The sequence below is a fragment of the Gigantopelta aegis genome, chromosome 15 (genome assembly GCF_016097555.1).
Source record: "Gigantopelta aegis isolate Gae_Host chromosome 15, Gae_host_genome, whole genome shotgun sequence".
NCBI classification, from domain to species: domain Eukaryota; kingdom Metazoa; phylum Mollusca; class Gastropoda; order Neomphalida; family Peltospiridae; genus Gigantopelta; species Gigantopelta aegis.
The window spans coordinates 14,463,893-14,478,208 of record NC_054713.1 but is presented as its reverse complement, the minus strand read 5'-3'; the positions used below and the strand labels follow the sequence as shown (position 1 = coordinate 14,478,208).

Below are 14,316 nucleotides of genomic sequence, written 5' to 3'. Positions count from 1 at the left end.
ACTGACGGGGATCGATCCCAAACCGACCACACATCGAGCGAGTGCTTTACAACTGGGCTACATCCCGCCCATGGGGAAACATAAACGGTGTTTGGGGTGGGAGAAAATAGGTGTGATTGACTGGGCTATATGGCTATGGCCCCACACCTTGGCTATGCCAGTGATTATTGTAAAGGCAGTACACAAACATAAATAAAGCCTATAGAACAGGCCTTTTATTTTATATATTTTATAATTTACAGGTTCATCTTCATCACAAGTAAAAAAACACCCAACTAGAATAAAAAATTTGAGCTGCATATTGCCTACTAAATTTTCTTTTTCACTGTTAATGAACACGGGAACATGAAATTTCTTGTAAGAAATGGTAGAATTCCAAACACTTAAAACTTTTTTTTGTGTGGATTGTAAGTAGCTATAAATGTGTTATTTTTTAAAAGGCATAATCTTTATTATTCCACATACCGGAATTTCAAAAATGCAATTATTGTAGTTTTGACTGACAGAAAGTTAAATGTAGAACAAACATGCAATTTTAATTATGGAAAATTGCCAAACACAAAAAGTGACAAGATCCATCAAAATACAACCAACAAAGCCATTAACACTGCAGTACATAAAGGGGCCATACATAATGTACATATGCCCAGAGGGGGGGGGGGGGGGGGGGGGGCACACTTCAGACAGTTTGTTTTGGGGGGGGGGGGGGGGGGGGTTCACTAACAGGACTCAGAGTACATACATACACCAAAATTAATATTTTTATTGGTGTAAAATGGATGCAATCCAAGCACCTAATTATATGCAATGTACTTTTCAATGCCTGTACAAGCTCCTAATTATTGTAAATGTGACGGGAGGGTTTAAAAAAATCTCAGATTTATTGCTTTTACTTTATGGATGCGTAAGTATACCGCGAAAGGTGTACATAAAACTGTTGGGGGGTGGGGGGGGGGGGGGGGGTGGCGGGTGGCATAAATGCATATGATGCTACAAAACCCTTCAGTTTGCTTTTGGAACATAATTATTCAACTGAAAACTGTTTTGCTGTGTTACTCTCCATGCCACTCCGTAAGTACACAATGGCTATATCTAAGCTATGTCAAAAAAAAAAAAAAAAAAAAACATTAAAAAATTAGGACTCAATAACCTAGTCTTCTCTGGCCAAATAGTGGGCAAGCTCTTACTTTGAAAACTGATTACAGACTACTGGATTGTATGTATGTTTCTGGTGGAGGGTAAAAACACCAACAATTCCAAGGATCCCCCCCCGACCCCCTGAAAGGTTTGTCCCTGGACATGAACTGTACTGGAGATTGCAACATCACTGTTATTTCTTTAACGATGATTAATCTACAGAATTCGACAGTTATATCCGCAGTGAACATTACTCTTTCTTTTTAAGGGGGAGTTCGTTGGGGGAGGGGGCATAAACACCCACAAGTTATTATCTGCCAGTCAATAATCGTTTTATCGGAGTCGTTATTGTTTCTACAAACTCCCATAGGCCTGAGCTGCGTCGTTTTCTTGGACTTCGTCTCAATGATTTTGAACTTGCCAGCGACTGAAGTTTCAAGTTTTCAGCATATTCCTCCGACTCGATCAAATGACGATCATTTCTTGACAAGCGTATAACTTTCATTCTCTGAGCAATGTCCACGTCATCTGATCCCAAACTGGAGTTGTTTCTGTTCTGTAACCGAGTCTGTCGAATGGACGTCTTTACTGGCGAAACAGATTTTGTTTTCTTCGGTTTTGCAACTGTTATGGAATTGGCAGAAATGGGTATCGTCTTGACGTAATTTGTAGTCTTTTTCTGATGAGACGCCTTATTTGGTATTTTGTTAACACTGACAATTTCCGATTCCAAACCAACATTTTGTGGGTTTTTCACATTGGTAGTTTGGCACAAACGTGGAGATCTTCTAACAGGTTTGGAGGGAAACATCTTGGATTTAACTGAATTAAATTTGGGAGAGGTTTTCTGTGACTGTGACGCACTATCTTTTTTACTTCTTAACCAGCGTTCTGGTGACATAACCAACTGCCCTTCATCACAGTGAGATAATTCACGGTCCCCACTCGATGATTTTGACCTTTTCGATCCAGATATCGAATCGGTTTGACCAATCTCTTTAGATTTGACATTCCTTTTGTCCCTGGTTTGTTGCACAGACCCATCAACAGGCTCCATGTTCTCTCGTAAATGTTTACAGCTTTTTTTCGAAGCTTCATTTTTGGGTGAAGACTTCTTTCGTAAGTCTCTGGTTTCTTTTAATGCTATACTGGTCGTATCTGCTTCCTGTTGGTTCAAGTCGAAGTCTTCCTTTAAAGAAACTTGAAATATTAAAACATACGGGAACACTTTAAGACGCTCTCCGTTATCTTTAAAACCAAGTTTTTCCGATGCTTTCCAGTATTTCTTGGAACAGGCCACAGAGAACTGATCGGTTTCAATCACAGTAAGATGTCGGTCTCTTTCTTCTGCGTACAACACAGCTCGAAACACTTGTTCCAGGTCGTAATTAGCAGCATCCTAGAATACAAAAAATTGTATTAGAACCTACAACAGAACAAAAATACACTGAATAAGACAATTGAATAAGTTAAGGACAAAGATATTTTTGGATCTACATTTTCCCATAGAGTAGTACATATTATGCACGACTTGTAATAAGAAGTAAAATATGGCCTGCTGTCATTTTGTTCGATAATTAACGGACCAAAAGAAATATGGCCGATATCCAGAAAAAAATGGCCTGTTGGAAACCAGACTTCACGGAACCCAGGTATGGACACCGGGAGTAGCCATATAATGATGTTGAGGTTTTTCTAATCTGTAAACTTATTAGTTTTCACTTAAACAATAAATCTCATCATTTCTTGTAGGTTAAGTGTAAAAAAAATTAAAATCTCTGAGATGTATTTTAGAGCATTATAAAATTAAAATATATCAGAATCACGAGCTTAGCAGCTAAATAGTACACACATCTATCTATTGAAAAATGACCATGCGATATTTATTTTTATTTTAGCAGTTGAATTTTTATTTCATCTGCTAGTCTAAAACAATTGACAGCTTTTCAGAGGCTGCTATTTTGAGCCCTGGTCTGACCCATGGCACCAACTAATGATTGCCGGTAGTAGAGGCGTATAGTAGGTGGTTATAAGTGCCTCTTAACAATGCGAGAAGTAACTACTGATCACACCCCGAAATGGTCAGTCTAAGCCCACAGCTACAGGTAAAAGCTGATGGGGAATGGCAGGTGTGTGGCACAGATAACCACAAGAGACAAGCACCTGTTGTGGTTGGAGAGACAAGGACGGAGATGTGGAGACAGACAGCAAAAGAAGTTGAAAGATAGGAGTTGGAAATCTTTTTTCCAATCTGGGATTGCTAGATTTTTGGCGGTTCTCGTGAGTTATTGTGCTCTGCAGAACCTGAATTTATGATGAAAATGTTTTCAGGGATGCCACTGAAAGTGGCCTTGATCTTGTAGACACAATTCTGGTGTTTGACGAGTCGGGTGTCCTCGCGGTGCAGGTTGAATGGCGACAGGCTCATTTTCAAAAACCCTTTCGTTACTCTTCATAATAAGGTGAGCTCTCTATATTAGTATCTGAAAATAAACAAGCAAAATAATAAAACATTGTTTAGAATAGTAGTGTCTGTTATATTCAGTGTGTTTTGTCGACTTCAATGTTTGTAAGCAACCAAAACTGGATTTCTCCCAATAATTTTGTATGTATGAATAAATAATATATAATTTAAGCTGCGTTTACCTGACACACGGTATGCGGAATGCAGATTCGGAATGCAGTATTTCTGTTTGATTGCTCTACACTATTTTCATTTATTTGTTTATATGCACATGAATACGTTATACAGGGCTTTTGGAATACGGTAGCCCGATGCCTGTGGTGAGTGTTTTTCTCGGTAGGGCAAGTAAAATGTTTATTCCACCATGCCAAACAGCAATTTAAAAAAACCCAACCCATCTCCAATACCCAGCAGAAATGTCGCCATTTTTGTTATTCATATCTAAGCTGAACAGACAAAACTGTGGTGGTGCAGTGGTTAAGCCATCGTACTACAGGCTGGTAGGTACAGGGTTCATAGCACGGTACCGGCTCAAACCCAGAGCGAGTTCTTAAAGGAGAGGACAATTAAGGCATTTGGCCTGGTATGCATATTCAACGATATATAATGCACATTATTGCTTAATATCAACAAGTAGAATCGTATAGTTAATTAATAAAACGGTTAAATGTGACAGCTATTATATATAACCGGCGCAGCCATTTTGTACTATCTCAGCGAGTACGCCCTCTGGCGAGCTGGTGGTTACGTAATACTTAACACGTAACGTCAGGAATGAGCCTTAGAACTAGAGAAACACAATCTACCTGGTTTTTGCGGGATGATAAAAGTCATACATTGCAATGTTCTGTAATAATACACATCCCAGAAATTCAGCAATAAGTATATCCTGCATTATATATATTATTTTTCAATACAAAATAAAAACCCATTGTCAAAGTGGCTACACAACAAGTCGAAATAATTAACAATGTTTTGTCCATGCATTAACCTACGTACTGAAATGATACACGGAGTGTTTTCTTAGTTAATTGGTCTATGCTGTTAGTTGCTTCTATCTGTGATTCCTGATTGGCAGGTGTGTATTTGATTAGTAACCAGACGAGCCAATTAATTGACGCTGTCTAGACACAAAAATACATACCAGTATTGTGGAATATTACCTGTCGCCCCTAAAATGGTGATGGACATGGTTTATTAGTATTACTGTAAATAGTTCTGTAAAACTATTGATTAAGTAGACTTTTCCATCTAAAACCACAACTGACCAATTATGTAGTCCCAAAGAAAAGAAAATTATTACTTGGGTATCGTGGGTTGTCATTTTTGCTCCAACGTAGCATATCAATAGGCCTAATAGTATACATTTTTCCTTTGGATTATTTAACAGAGAAAAATACTATAACCCCATTTTGTTAATGCAATTTGAAATATATTTAGTTAAATAGTTTATTATATTATTACGTCATTTATGCTGTTTTACAAGTCAGGTTGATCAAAGAGAAGCGCCTTGTCAAAAATTACTGCTTTTGTTTACACTGTACATACAGGAGATGGTCAGGAGCTGACGTCGCTTCGTCCCAAGCTATACCACCGGACGTCACAAAAAAGAAACAAAATGGCTGCCCCCAGTTAGCAGGAATAATCATGTTTTTTTATTAACTCTAAAATTATGCGTTTTTCATTTGCTAAAGTGTCAGTATGTGTTGGTGGTCCGGGTATGCATCTTTCCAACACATAAGGCTCTTGTTGGGAGTTGACCCTACCTTTAAGGGCTCAATGGGTAGGTGTAAGGGCACTACACCAACTTCTCTCTCACTAACTACTAACCAACTAACCCACTGTCCTGGACAGACAGCCCAGATAGCTGAGGTGTGTGCCCAGGACAGCGTGTTTGAACCTTAATTGGATATAAGCACGAAAACAAGCTGAAATGAATAAATGAACAAACAAAAACAATTTCTAAGAAATACTGTAGCCATGTTGTTTACACTTGTATTCAATGATAACTAACACACTGTATGCATAATGCTAATGGTCACCATATGCAGTCATCATATTATTTTAATTTACCTGCAAAAAAAAAAGAAAAAAGAATAGCACTTGACATTTGAGATAATTAAATAATGTGTTTATCAGCAACCCCCTGTTTTGCAGATTGTAATTACAGTTTGCATATTTTAATGGTACACTAAATAAAATACTAGTAGTTTAATTCATTTGGAATAGTTAATGGTATTTGCACATAATACAAAATGCATGTTAACTACTATCAGGGCTTCTAGATTATGGTAGCCCCACTCTCATGGCTAGTGATATTCAATGTTGGGCTGGTAAATAACTACTATTGTCATGCCTGATGGCTAGTGATTTGTGTGTGTGTGTTTTTGTGTCAAATGTTGCAGTTATTAGTCTATTTTTTAAATATGAATATCCTGCCCACAACGCAAAACCCCAATGTTAGCGTTTTTAAGCTCTATTAATTCCCCCCTTTAGGTGACATCTGATTATTATTATTATTTAATAAAATGGTATTAACTTAAGAGTAAAGTAGGGCTAGTGAATTTTTAATCGTGGCTAGTAAATTTTTCAAATCATTGATCCCATGGCTAGTGGATTTTTTAAAAACTCTAGAAGCCCTGTACTATAAATTAAAAGTGATTATATAAAGTGCTTTGGACATTTTGTTTTGTTTACAAAGTTATGGTTCATACAGAAGTAAGACTAGTTGATGTTTAACCATGGCTAGTGGATTTTGAAAATCACTGATCCCATGGTTAGTAGATTTTGAGAAAATTCGAGAAACCCTGATTATAACTGATCACTCTAGGTAGCGATCTATTCCAGACAATAAATTCTGCTGCAGTATAAAGCCTGTATGACGTAAAAATGCTGCCAATTTCCCCAAGAAAACTCTGCTCAGTTTGACGTCCACGTTCTTAAATATGCAATCAACATGCTACATGAGAAAATCAGTGGTAGAAAAATTAGTACAATTTATAAAGGAAAACAGTTTTATCTCTGATGCCAGTGATAGTAGTCATATAAATTTTCAAAAAAACAACAATGTGTGGGAGAGCATTGCAAAAATTACATCCTGATCGATTCAGTTACGTCGATCAGGAAGAGATATAACCGGCAGCATGTTTTTTTTTGCACTACTGTCAGTTTCTCTACGTAGACAAAACTACCGCAATCATACCATATGCAAGTAAATAGTGCATGCAGTATTTTTGACAAAATTAATTACTCTTATCATTACTGTATGATCCCTAAACATAACACATTTTCTTTCTGGGGGAGGTCCCCATAGGCCTACTGATACTCCCTGTTGACTGTGGCTGCATTCAATTCCATAGCGCCATAACCAAATATTTCTTTCTGGCAGAAACAGGTGGGTTATAAACAACCCCAATCTCTGCAATGGAAAAAACTACGAGATTACATACACTTGAAGAAAGGCAGGAAGAAAAACTACTCCGACAATGTGCGAAAAACTCAAGAGAATGCAATCTCATCCACGGCATACAAGCCTGAGAGATCCTACCAAGAACAAACTCAAGAGAAAGAGCATAAATCACATCTCCAAAATACTTCAGAGACAACATGCAGAATGCTTGCCACCACTGGACCAACAAGGCGAACCACTCCAAGACTATGAAGACTGGGAAACTGAAGATTTTACCACCATCAAAGACCTGCCAGGAGTTGGTAACAAGGAGGAACACACAGAGGCAGAACTCAAAGCCCTTACCCTCAAGGTGTTGGACAGGGATTAACCACAGAGATTCCTGGACCCACGTCTATACAGATGGCTCTGCTGAAAATGCTGTCAAAAATGGAGGAGGGGGTGTCTTTATCAGATATGTTGATGGAAGCTTCATATGAAGTCCATCGCAACTGAATCTCTCTCCACCAACTTCAGAGCTGAGGCATGTGCACTCCTTGAAGCAGCTAAAATACTAAACTTACAAGACAAACTATCTCCCAACACCATTTTCCTTACAGACTGCAGATCTCTACTACAGAGCCTCCAGACACATTGTGGTGAACATATCCTGTTGAATATCAGGAGGGAACTTCTTGATATGTCAGAAAGAACAAACATAATCCTGGCCGTATCCGGTGGACCTAAAAGAGAAACTTTGGGGACCGACGTCGTCCCTTCGACTGACAGCGGACTTCCTGGTGAGAACAGGACTGGAAGTCTGAGCATGGCCTCGGGAACGCAAAAGAAGAAGGAAAATAAACTGTACTAAAACGCAAAAGAAACGCAGGTCCTGACAATGAGAAGGAAATACACCTTTTAAAGCAATATCTTTGGTGGAACTGAACCTGAACGGTGCTAACGGACATGGCGGAAATACCTCTGACACACTTAAACTTTTGTTGTGATATTGCCCAAGGTACACGATAGTCTGAGTAAACTAATTTTAAATGCACATATTTAATAATAACAAAACCACAAACCAGACATTTTGTTGATGAAATAAACAATACATTATACGCAAAGTCCTTAAATTTTATACCAAGCGACCATGTAAATTCCGATTCGTAAATGGCGGCAACTATAACCATGCTAAAATGCGGACCGTTATATCTTCATCCAGATGGTGTTGTGGTTAAAGGGACATACCCTAGTTTTTATACACTAAGGCATATTTTTTACTATTAGAGCCGTTTTTGATAACTGAAATCATACTTTACATAGATTTTATTGTTTAGATTATCCATTTCCACACATTCGAAGTGTTTTCTGTCATCCTGGTGTTTTTAATATCACAAAATGCATTTCTCATATTTTTAAAAACGCATGTGCGTCTGAAATGTAACAGTTATGGGGTCGAGTTTTAGTCTATTTTTAGAGGGTATTTCACCATTTCAAAGTCACAGACTCATGTTTCACCCAATTGTAACTTTATCTAATTGTATTACAGCTTTGTAAATCAACTAAACTTAGTGTTAATTTTCACGGGTTGAAACTAGGGTATGTCCCTTTAAGCCATAGGACATACGGCTGGTAGGTATAGGGTTAGTTCATCAAGATTAATCTCGAATGCATGTATAGGGTTCTCAGTTTGGTACCGGTGTGGCATGACATATGGCCCGCGGTGACATACGGCGAGGTGAATACATTTGACCAATTAGAACTCAGCTAAGAAATTACGTCACAGGTTTTCCCAACCTGTCAATTTCGGCCTGACAAATTGCCCGGTCTTGCGGATTTGTTGTGATTTTATCGAAATTAGGTAACAAAGAAATCAAAGTTTTTAAATGACTGAGACATAATATATGAATCCTGAAAATAAATTCAGAAACCAAAACATAAAAAGCCTTACTCCTATGCTATTGATCAATTATAAATAACCTAGATGTAGGCTATGTAGCATATTGCATTTAGATAAGAGTGAATTATTGTTATTAAATCAAATTCAAGTACACGTGTCTTTGAAAACTACAAGAGATTCACCTTAGAATAACACTGGCAGATTTAGGGTAAAGCCTGGCTTGCTCACCCCTGTTTTCTGCAATTTTAATCTTTTTATATGTTTTCTTTCTCCCTCGCCATCAATGTTTTATGTCACCCACCCCTCTGTGGAATCTGTAACCTGTCCCTGAATAATAACAATGTAAGAGTGTTCTTTTTGATAACATTCTGATCATTGTTATGGGTTGTTCAGTACAATTAGTTGCTAATTAATGTATGGTGATCTGAATAATCACCAGAAAAAAAATGAATCCTTGTATTTTTTTCTTTTTTATGAAGGGAAATATTTCATCATAAATCAAGATGTCTTGGATCTAATTGAGCACAAATTGTAGATAAACACATATTACTCTAGCTGAATGATCTAATGCTGATATCATTATGTTAGTGTGCTAAATTACAAGTCCAGAATTTGGTTTGTTAATTATAGCTGTTTGTTTCACAAAAGATTTTCTTTTAGTGTTAAATGTTAACTTTATAATAAAATAAAGTTAAAACTAGACTCAAAAATATTTTTCCAAAGTTGTAGTCAGATAGCAGAAGATGACATTATGTATGTTATCATTTCCAATTAAATTATGTCATTGGTGTTACTCAAGAATATTCTCACTGTCATTTCTCTAGAAACTTTATTTTTGAAATTTAAATTGTTTATTAAGGCAGGCATAACCAGTACCAGTGTTACACGAAGAAACCTGACACCTTTGTGTGAAACGAACATGTGTTGTACTTTCTTGTAGTGACGTAGAGCAAAATGTGTGCCCATGTGACACATTGGTACTGGTTGACAACATGTATTTTTAATGTCATGAGTGGACTCGAAAATAATCAAAGTAAAGCTCTGTGGCAGTAATAAAATAGGTTAAATATACATGTACCTATATGTACTGACAGAACATGAATATGTTCTTATATGACAAAACGAGAAAGAAAAAAAACATTCCACAGGTTTAGTTTTTTTTTTACAAGATCCTAGTATGTTCAAAACCATTGTTTAAACATACTAATACATGTAAACAGATATTTCAAAATGTTTAAGTATATACATTTTTTTATCCAGTTTCTTTTTAGATGTCCAGTCAAACATACTTTTCAGTACATGTATTTTATGCATGATAATTTTTGTACAATTTTTGTATTCATATGCCACTGCATTTTATTTAAATTTAGCTCTGGCACTCGTCAAATACAAATTTTAAATACAATTGGCAATTTTCATTTGGCATAATAATTTAATGTAATAATTGATATTTTGTTACAAAATAAATGGATTTGTAAAATATTTAGAAGTTTAATATAATTAATTTAAAGACATTTTCTACTCACCCAGAGCTATCGGTGAAATTTATATATATTGTGAATGCAATAAACTATTATTATAATGTTCAACAAGAGTTCTTGTTTTGGCTTTAAAGTTTGGAAAGAAAGAAAGAAAGAAAGAAATGTTTTATTTAACGACGCACTCAACACATTTTATTTACGGTTATATTGTGTCAGACATGGTTAAGGACCACACAGATTTTGAGAGGAAACCTGCTGTCGCCACTACATGGGCTACTCTTCCGATTAGCAGCAAGGGATCTTTTCTTTGCGCTTCCCGCAGGCAGGATAGCACAAACCATGGCCTTTGTTGAACCAGTTATGGATCACTGGTCGGTGCAAGTGGTTTACACCTACCCATTGAGCCTTGCGGAGCACTCACTCAGGGTTTGGAATCGGTATCTGGATTAAAAATCCCATACCTTGACTGGGATCCAAGCCCAGTACCTACCAGCCTGTAGACCGATGACCTGCCATGACGCCACCGAGGCTAGTCTGAAAGTTTGGAATGATATCAGCTGTGATTTCTTGCTGGACTTAGTGTGCGAGAGCTATGCTGCTGTAAACTTTTATTGAAATTCAGATCACAGATAATCTCTGTTTACCCAACTATAGGTCTATAGAAGTAGCAAAACGGTGGCTGGAAAAAAGTCACAGAAAAAAAAGTCACAATTTTTATATAACAAAATGCGAGTTTGCAGAGTATTGAATGTGGCTAAATTAAAAGAAAGTGGCATCAAAGTATGCGGAGGGTGGGGGGGGGGGGGGGGGGGGGGGACATGTTAAACTTATTGATAGGGTGGGTTTGTAGAGTGGCTGGGTCAATTAGGTTAAGTTAAAGAAAGAGGCTTCGTACCCTGCAGGGCGGTGATTAGGGACACCTCTTGATTAGAGTTAATTATGCCTGGGTCCAGCTTACTGATTAGGGTAGATTAAAAACAATGGCTTCCTATTGTGGCTTCAAGGACCGCAAAACTGGCAGAATTTCTCTATGGCATTGGGTGGAACATCTGCTGTAACCACCAACATTGAAAACAAAGAACTTTGACAAAAACTGTTTCATTGCCTAATATATTTTTAATTAAAAGTTGTGACTTTTTTCCTGTTTTTTTTTTCTTCTGACGTTTTTACCAGTTATTTTTGTTCCTAGATTCTATAAAAACACAAGCCTAGGTATACTTACCTAACCATCTTTACTTCAAAATGGACTTGTATTTCTTTATGAGATACTTACTAATATAACAGTTATTAGCAGCAGATAAAAACATTTTTTTTATCAATGTTGTTACATCTGTCCTGGCTCTTAGCTTTAGTTTTGTGACGGTCATAAAACATTCCTATTTCTTAATTACACATTGTAACTTTTAAGGAAGAAGTTGTATTCAGGTTCCTAATAAGATGAGAGAATTCAATTACAATGAGAGAAGGAAGGAATGTTGTATTGCACTACGCATTCATATTTTTAACTACGGTTATAGTGCGTCAGGTATATGGTTGAGGACCACACAGATAATAAGAGAAGAAACCTACCCAATAGTCTTTCTTATTGGCAGTAAGGGATCTATTATATGCAGTATCCCAGACAGGATAGTACATACCACAGCCTGAAAAAAGAAATAGCACAATGACCCAATGAAATGGATCAATCCAAGATTGACCATGCATCAGGCTTTACCAGTGGGCAACCTCAATACAGTAATATATGAAACTGGAAATATATATATAATTGACTAAATTTCAGATATTATGTTTTATTGAAAATTTCAGGCACATGTATTATGCTTAACTGAAAATATCAGGGATTACACACAATTTTCATGTGAAGTGAACATTACATATATTATATTATCTGAAAATTCCAGGGATTATTCTTTAAAAAAAAAAAAAAAAAAAAAAAAAAGGGGGTGGGGGCGACTTTAATTTTATCCAGACATGAAATTTGTATATGAAATGTTTACTGAAAATTGCCATCTTAAACTTACCAACACCTTTCAGTCAATGGTGATGTGCCTGAACCTTTTTGAAAATCGGTATCAGTCAGTCAGTGAACCAACAGTGACAAGGTATAAGAAATAAGCACTAGTCACACCTTCACAGATGCTAGTAGACCGGCATCGGTGGCGTCGTGGCAGGTCATCGGTCTACAGGCTGGTAGGTACTGGGTTCGGATCCCAGTCGAGACATGGGATTTTTAATCCAGATACCAACTCCAAACCCTGAGTGAGTGCTCCGCAAGGCTCAGTGGGTAGGTGTAAACCACTTGCACCGACCAGTGATCCATAACTGGTTCAACAAAGGCCATGGTTTGTGCTATCCTGCCTGTGGGAAGCGCAAATAAAAGATCCCTTGCTGCCTGTCGTAAAAAGAGTAGCCTATTTGGCGACAGCGGGTTTCCTCTAAAAACAGTGTCAGAATGACCATATGTTTGACGTCCAATAGCCGATGATAAGATAAAAAATCAATGTGCTCTAGCGGCGTCGTTAAATAAAACAAACTTTACTTTACTTTAGATGCTAGTAGTGTAGTACCCATTCAATCCAGGATCACCACTGTGTATCAATTAACACAGTGTGAAGTCCTGTGGAATGCATCAGCGTTAGCGAAGCTTGACATTTGTAGATTCATTTAGTATGACAATACCTTGCCTGCATTAGTAATTAAATGAAACAAAAAATTACGAGAGAATTTTTATATTTATAACGAAGGCAACATGTTAAACAGGACAGGACCAGGACAGGTGTGCGCTACAACAGCTTGTTCTGAATGTGCACGTAAAGCTCTATGACCTGACCTGACCTGACCTGTTAAACATTTATTTACAATAACGAAGCTTAGTGGTGTTCCACCAACTGATATTCGCACTTGGCACATAAGAGAAAAACTGTCTATTAAGCTCTTCAACCTCTTGTCTTATTTTGCTAAATAATTTATACCATCACTAATACACACACACACACACACACACACACACACACACACACACACACTCACACAGTAACCATGAATGATCTCATAATTTTAGTATTTTACATGCCCTTCCCGAACAACCACAAACGGGCCATATGTCATGGCAGTCCATTTGTCATGCAGGTGGTGATGAGATTTGGCCCGCATATCACGCCGGGCCGTATGTCATACCACACCGGCTCCAATCCAGAGCGAGTTTTAAGGTTGGACTATACCAATTCAAATCCCATAGGCGACCATGTTAACGTTTGCGTTTAAAAACACTATATGCAATATATCAACCAAACTGTGACCCATAAATATCAGTACTACAACCCCTACCTCAAAGTATTAACTGCAGAAAATGGTACCTTTCATGGCTCATTTTCGGTATAACCAGATGTTTCTGCAACACCCTTAGTTTCGCACAAAATTTGAGTACTTTTTTTTACAGGTACCCCATACATGTTCCAAGCACAAGGCTACTTGACACGGTGGTACTACATCAAATAAAATTGCATACATTTTTAGCCCAGATGAAACTAATTTTTTTTACAACCAACACACTCACATTTATAACCAATCACAGGACTTGTGGTGTTAACTTCTCTATCAAAAGTTCGGTGCACCTCGAACTTCGACCCAGCCGGAAATTAATTGGTATAGTGCAACCTTAACCACTAACCAATGGCCCACTAACAACTGACTGTCCAGATAGCCATTATCGTACGGGCCCCATTTTTGTTGGATGCAGGCTGGTTTTTGAGAGAAAAACCGCTACATTTTCCATGGCATTAGATACTAGTAGCGAGGTATCTTTTATATGGACCATCCCATAGACAGGATAACACATACAACAACTTTTGATACACCAATCATGGTGCACTGGCTAGAATGAGAAATAGCCAAATGGGCCACCGACGGGGATCGATCTCAGACCGACCGACCGCGCATCAGGCGA

At 37.6% G+C, this 14,316-nt stretch overlaps 1 protein-coding gene across 1 annotated transcript; it reads right to left on the bottom strand.

Moving 5' to 3' along the window:
- Nucleotides 1-962: 962 nt before the first annotated feature.
- LOC121389679 lies at nt 963-2,812 on the bottom strand. Its single transcript, XM_041521329.1, has 2 exons — nt 2,786-2,812; nt 963-2,536 (listed from the first exon to the last, which is right to left on the bottom strand). The coding sequence occupies exons 1-2, from the start codon at nt 2,810-2,812 to the stop codon at nt 1,448-1,450; spliced, it is 1,116 nt and encodes a 371-aa protein (XP_041377263.1). The 3' UTR covers nt 963-1,447.
- Between the last annotated feature and the right edge of the window lie 11,504 nt (nt 2,813-14,316).

Coding starts and splice junctions, on each gene's coding strand:
- LOC121389679 (XM_041521329.1), bottom strand. CDS start 2,812: ATGGCTACTCCCGGTGTCCATACCTGG. Junction 2,537..2,785: donor CTCCCGGTGTCCATACCTGG/GTTCCGTGAAGT, acceptor TTTGTATTCTAG/GATGCTGCTAATTACGACCT.